General features: G+C 54.6%; 1 protein-coding gene across 1 annotated transcript; it reads right to left on the reverse strand.

The window, feature by feature from the left end:
• Nucleotides 1–3,022: 3,022 nt before the first annotated feature.
• On the reverse strand, nt 3,023–5,813 carry LOC128945973 (zona pellucida sperm-binding protein 3-like). The gene is made up of 9 exons (XM_054289907.1): nt 5,436–5,813; nt 5,001–5,119; nt 4,814–4,917; nt 4,477–4,654; nt 4,280–4,400; nt 4,044–4,135; nt 3,829–3,974; nt 3,320–3,439; nt 3,023–3,156 (listed from the first exon to the last, which is right to left on the reverse strand). The coding sequence occupies exons 1-9, from the start codon at nt 5,811–5,813 to the stop codon at nt 3,023–3,025; spliced, it is 1,392 nt and encodes a 463-aa protein (XP_054145882.1).
• Nucleotides 5,814–6,258: the final 445 nt, after the last annotated feature.

Genomic DNA, 6,258 nt, shown 5'->3' on the forward strand with positions numbered 1-6,258 from the left:
GGTGTTCTTGCTCACACAAATCACTTGTTGCCAGGCTTAATTTATTTGCCAGAACTCCAGCATCTATGCTGTTTATTTAACACTCCTAATCCTGTTCCTGGGATGCCAGTCACAGCTCTCCTGGCTCGTTTGGAGAGGTGAGGGCTCACTGTGCAGCTCTGGGCAGAGGTATTTAGGAATGATAAGCAGGTAGGTTTAAGTGCAGAGATATTAACCTGCAGTGACAGTTCCACAGGCCTGGGGCTCCATCAGGGATTAAGGATCACTTGTTGCTGGCCTGGCTTTTTAATACCATTGGGCTCCATTTCAGCAATCTGTGAAGATTGCAACAGGTCCAAGAGGTAGTAGGATACACTGTGGGGGTTAAGGTGATTTTTGCTGTGTTGATATAAACAATCCTAGTTTAAATTAAATTATATCTCCAAGATAAACAGATAAATTATGTCTGATACTATTTCTCTTCTTGTGTGTTCCTCTTATGTAACATCCATTGAACAGCTACCAGCCTGCTTAGATCTATACCCTTTTCAAAGGAGCCACATTGAAAACTAAATAAGTAAATTTCCACTTCATTTTTGGGGGGGTGTCTTTCACATACCGTGCTTACATTTCCCTCTGCCAAATCCACATGAATGGGTGGGACTCCTAAATTTGTACAATTACAGCTTGCTTTTTAGTGATTGTCATTGCAGTGCACTCAGGCTTAACCATGATTACAACCATTACCACACTGATTTGTACAAATAAAAAACCTGGGGGTTTTCCACTCCATGCACCAGGATTACTGAGGGATAGACTAGAGCTGGGTTTGGAATTTTGGTATAACCCAGTGTGGGTCCTGGAAAGGGAAACAGGACAAGTCTCAGTGGGGAGAGTCCAAACTGGTTATCCTTTCTAGTGAGTGGCTCAGGTGCATCCACCCAACATTAATGTGGTGTTTAACTCCACTGTTATCTTTTGGTTGGTCTCTTTTCATAATGGGAGCTTTAAAAGAGTAGGAGTTCCACCTTCAAGGCCTGGGGGTCTGTGGGAGCTGACAGGGTTAAAAGTTGCTCAGTGAATATACAGGGATAGAAGTTGTCTCATTCCCAAGGATCTATTCACAGAATGACCAGGTTGGAAGAGACCTTAAAGATCATTGAATCCAACCCAGCCCCAAACACCTCACCCAAACCCTGGCACCCAGTGCCACATCCAGGCTTTGTTAAACACACCCAGGGATGGGGACTGCACCACCTCCCTGGGCAGCCATTCCACAACTTTATCACCTTTCTGTAAATAACTTTTCCTCGCACAGTTCAGTCTGTGATGGAATGTGATTCATTGTTACAATCTGCTTCCCTTGCTAATTACAGCCCATGTCCCCAAAAGCCACCTCTGCTTCACCTTGGGTTCCCCCTAATGAAGATCATGCTTCACATGATCTTCCCTAATCAAAGGGACACCACAAATCCTCAATTCCACTCTTGCCAGCCTTCTGGCCATATTTTTCTCGCAAATTACCCAGTTGAAGAAGGTCCCACAGAATGGTTCTGGTGGTATTTCTTTGCTTAGCCCTGTGGCCCCCAAGGGACACCTCAATTTTAATAAGAGGGGCCACCTTAAACTGCAATTCATTCTCTTCACTACTTTCATCCCTAAATTCCCAGTCAGGATCCCCTCCATACATCTCCATCCCAATCTTCTGGGCATGCAGTTAACTAATGGATCTTCATGGAACCTAATAGATCAGATCATAAATTCTAATTTGTCCTCTCCTCTTTTTCCTTCCCCCACCCCAGTTGTTTCTGCAATTGTTCTATTCACAGAGATAACAGCTCTTTTTGTCACTTTCTTTGTTCAAACTCATCTTGTAACATCCTCATTTCCTTTTCTTTGTATTCCTTACAATGACACGCTGCTTCCAAACGAATTTACAACATCTTGCATATTATTCCCTTTTCTTTACCATTTTTCAGTTCCTCTCTCATGCAGTTTAACTGTTTCTCTATCTTTTACTCCAATTATGCCAATTTTTGGACGCTCAATCCTCAAAAATCTTGCAGAAGATCTTACTCCATGCCAGTAATTGAATCTGCCACTCTGACTGTGGCAGTTTTGTCACAGGAGACGAGCCAGAGATCACTCAGGTGGATCTGAGCTGGTGGGTAGTTTATGGAGCTCTAACCAGCACATTTAGGTGTGCAAATCTCAGTCCTGCCTTCCACCTGCATGCAGCAGAGACAGCCTCAGAGGCTGGACCATGACCACACCACCAAATGACAGGAGGATTTTGTGCTTACCCAAGCAGGTTTGTCACTGCCCAGGATGTCCCCAGCAGCTCTCCGGAGACAAAAACCAGGGGAAGAGGAGCACAGAGGGCACCCATCCCAAGTAAGGCTGTCCTTTCCTCTCCCTACACATCCCCAGAACCCACAGCACCTGCAGCTGCCCTGGAATGGGATCTCCAGCTCCAGCCATGGCCCAGGGAATGCAATCCCACTGCTGTGCTCATCCCAGAGCCCTCACATTCCATAAAAACAATGGGATTCATTCCCATCCAGCCCCTGCAAAACAGAAGCACCTCCAGCCCTTTCCCATCCCTGAGGTTCCTCCAAGTTTTCCCTTGCCAAGAAGACAAACTCAGCACTACAACCAAGCAAAATCTCAAAATTCCAGCTGCCCTTGCATCCTTCAAGGGATCTTGGAGCATCAGTCCTGCTTCCCGCTATATAAGGAAGGGAAAACAGGAATTCCAAAATCAGGGAATTATTTAGAACCCCAGAACACCAATAAACCCATAAAATAGGAGCCACACCTTCCTTAGGATTCCTTTCCATAGACACAACCTTTGGAAAATCCACCCATACCTCCCAAACCCAAGTGCTTGGAGGCTTGAGAACCCCTTCCAGCTGGCAGCAGCTCCACATCCCCAATCCCACCCCTTCCCCAGAGGATGGATGCCCACCCAAAGCCACCTGGGGCCCCTCCCACCCCACAGAGAACACCAGGGGGTGGCAAATGCTTCTTCTCTTTATTGGGATCACTGGGACATTCCCGGAGGGCAGAGCCTTTTCCGGCACATCCACAGGAGCATTCCCAGGGCAGTCAGGCTCAGCAGAGTGACTGCTGCCAGCAGGAGCCCCTGGATCAGCACAGGAATTCCATCAGCAGCACCTGGAAGGGACAAAACCCTCTCAGCACTCGTTCATTGGCTTCCCAGCCTCCAGCCAATCTTTGGGAGGGATCCCACAGAGCAGCTCTGGGGGATTGGTCCAGAAAATCCCTTTGTGAAATCCCTGGGTGAGGCCTGGAGACACAACCCCACAGTGACCACTACCTTGGGGGGTGTTCCCAGCTGCTCCTGGACTTCCAGAGGGGCTCATTAATCCCTGAGCAGGCTCCAGGATCAGGAGGGGTCCCACGGAGACATCGGCCTCGGTCGGCCCTAAGAGCCCACCTGGGAAGAGATAAGAATGAGTACCCAGGAGAGAGAGAATGCTTTGGGCTGGAATTTGGGAATTACAGGAAGATGGACACCAGAATAGCAGAATTCCAGGGGTTTTAAATGCAAGGACACAGTTGGGATAAAATCATGGAGTGGTTTGGGATGGATGGGGCCTCAAAACCCATCCAGCGCCATGGCCAGGGACACCTCCTACTATCCCTGGTGGCTGCAGACTGGCCTGGGACACTTCCAGGGATGAACAATGGTGCCAGGACCTCCCCACCTGCAGAGAGTTTTCCCCCAGTTTTCCCCTTTTTTCTTTTAAAATCCCTTCCCTAAGGACACACCGGAGAGGAGCCGGGATTGCCCTTAAACTGTGCCCAAACCCCGAGGGGACACACCTCTCTGTCCGGAGCCATCCCTCCTCATGCGCCTGCCCATCCGTGCTGCCGGGGCGCGGAATTCCCGGGAATCCGCTCCGGGAGAGGGACAGCTGCCGGTGTCGCAGCAGCTGCAGATGGCCGCCGTGCCCTCCAGAGGTGCCCACCTGGAACAGAGGCACCCGTGAGCCCTGCCCGGGTGGGCACGGTCCCCTCCCCGCGGCAGGGACACTCACAGCCCGCTGGCTCTGCTGAAGGAACAGGCTTTATTCCGGGAATTCGGGGCCTCGCCCGCCGGGGACACCCGCAGGTGGCAGCTGATGTAGAGCTAGAGGGGAAGTCAAGGAAAACTCAAGTTAATCAAGCTTGGCTCATCCCCTACAAGTCAAGTTAGTCTTGGAGATTTTAGGGCTTTTTTTTCCCCACCCATGGATAAGCCGAGAAATGAGGAGAGATGGCAACAACCCCTCACCAAATTCCCGGCGTCTCCGGCGAATTTAAAGGCATCCAGCAGGAACCGCAGCGACTCCGGCCGCGGCCGCGGGGACACGAAGGCTGAGGCGGTGTCCTCCGCCCTGCTGTCCAGCAGGCACCTGGGGGAGGGCAGCAATCACCGGGATGCTCCCGAGGAAGCACCCGGGATCCCCGGCAGCCCCGAGCCCGCCTTACCCGCCCAGGTCGATGAAGGCGTAGCGGGGGCTCGAGCTCCGCTCGGGGCTGGCGGTGGCCACGCAGCGATCCACGAAGAGCCGCAGGGGCACGTGGCCCTCCGAGGTGACATCGGCCTGCAAACGGAGGCTGTCCCCAAGCTGGAAGCCATTGGAGAGCCTCTCCCTGCTCCAGTCGTCTGGAATGCAGAGCCCAAGGAACGGGGTCACTTTGGGGAGTGTGGAACCTCTTTGAAGAGTGTGTGATGGATTTGGCTCCACTGGGTCTCCCAGGATGTCCCCAGGAGCCACCAGAGAGGGGGAGCTGAGGGACACGAGGCCACCAAGGCTGCACCCACCGTCCATGACGCGCAGGGAGAACCGGAGCCGCTCCTCCGCCGCCACCGTGGAGCGGAACGGGGCCCAGGTGGGCTGCACGGCGCCGCTGCTCACGTTGCTCCTCCTAAAGGGAAGCGATGGGAATTGCCTGGGGTGGCACAGGCGCCTCGGGGCCGTGGCAGGGCGGGGACAGCCGCCAGCACTCACCTGGGGTAGTGACACTCAATGGGGACCTCAGCAGGGGTGGCCCTCACGATAAGGGGGTTGCCAGAACGGGTGGGTTTGTAGAACAGGGTGGTTCTGTAGATCAGGGAGTCCGGGGTCACCTGGAAGGAGGATTGGGGAGAGGGGGAAAAAATCAGGAAAACGAACTCGGCACCAGCAGAGACTCTGCTGAGACACAGAGGCCACATTCCCGATCCTACAGGACGCCACGGAGCTTTGTGCTGGCATCCCAACAAGGCTCCGGCACGAAGGAGGGATTTGGGCACAGCACCTCAGGACCATTATCCCATTAATTCCCGCATCCAATCCCAAACCCACGACTGAGCGTGTGCCTCATCCAGGATATCCACACCCCAAAATCCACCCCTGCTCCCCCAAACCCACCAACACCTACACCAGGGTGTAGGTGCCACTCACCTGCAGGGTGCTGCCACACTCGTGCAGCGCGGCCACGAAGGTGACAAAGGCCTGGGCAGGGTTCGGGGACAGGGGCGGGCAGGAGGCCGTGCCCAGGCTCAGCTCCGCCGCCCGCACCAGGCGCCCGGTGCCAAAGAGGTCCCTGCGCACGGTGACGGCCAGCTGCCCCTCCTGGCAGCGCACGGCCACCGCGGGGTGCGGGGACAGCGCCCGCAGCTGCGACAGATCCACCCGAGCCCACGCCTGCGACCGGGGGGAGTCACCCCGCAGCCGCCACATCCCGGAGTTCCGCGAGGGAAAACCCCAGGGATCAGAGGATGCGGCCAGAGCCAACACCCAGCAGAGCAGAGCGACCCCAAAGCGGCTCCCGAACCCCATCCTGAGCCCAGGAAAGGCAGCGCATGGCAAAGGGGCTGCGCGGGAGCTTTTTATGGGAGTATCCCGGGGGATTGCCCTGCCGGGATAACGGGATCCAGCTGGGGATTCCACTCGGGATAACGGGATCCGGCTGGGGATTCCACTCGGGATAACGGGATCCAGCTGGATCCCATCTCTCCCGAGGGTGATTCCCTCCCCCCGCAGCCGGGCATTGTCCCCTCTGTCCCATGTCCTGCTCGGCTGCGGTGTCCCCAATGTCACCCGTGTCCCCCTCGCTTCCTGAGCCGATTTTGGCCAAGCGAGGCTCTCTCGGACGTTCCCAGGAATTCCCCAAAATCCAGGCGGCGCATTCAGAACTGGGGATGTGCCAACCCCACGCTTTGGGCGCTTTGGGATTTCCCGTGCCCGATTTCCCTGGAATTTTGCCTGGCTAATGAGGGCACCA

This window comes from Melozone crissalis, unplaced genomic scaffold (assembly GCF_028551555.1).
Source record: "Melozone crissalis strain CALT ecotype California unplaced genomic scaffold, PUWL_Pcris_2 ptg000068l_1, whole genome shotgun sequence".
Classification (NCBI taxonomy): domain Eukaryota; kingdom Metazoa; phylum Chordata; class Aves; order Passeriformes; family Passerellidae; genus Melozone; species Melozone crissalis.

Excerpts from the sequence above, each read along its gene's own strand:
- LOC128945973 (XM_054289907.1), bottom strand. The coding sequence starts at position 5,813 with ATGGGGTTCGGGAGCCGCTTTGGGGTCGCTCTGCTCTGCTGGGTGTTG. Across the intron at positions 4,655-4,813 it reads CTCCCTGCGCGTCATGGACG|ACGACTGGAGCAGGGAGAGG; the intron begins GTGGGTGCAGCC and ends TCTGCATTCCAG. Across the intron at positions 4,136-4,279 it reads CCGGAGACGCCGGGAATTTG|CTCTACATCAGCTGCCACCT; the intron begins GTGAGGGGTTGT and ends CTTCCCCTCTAG.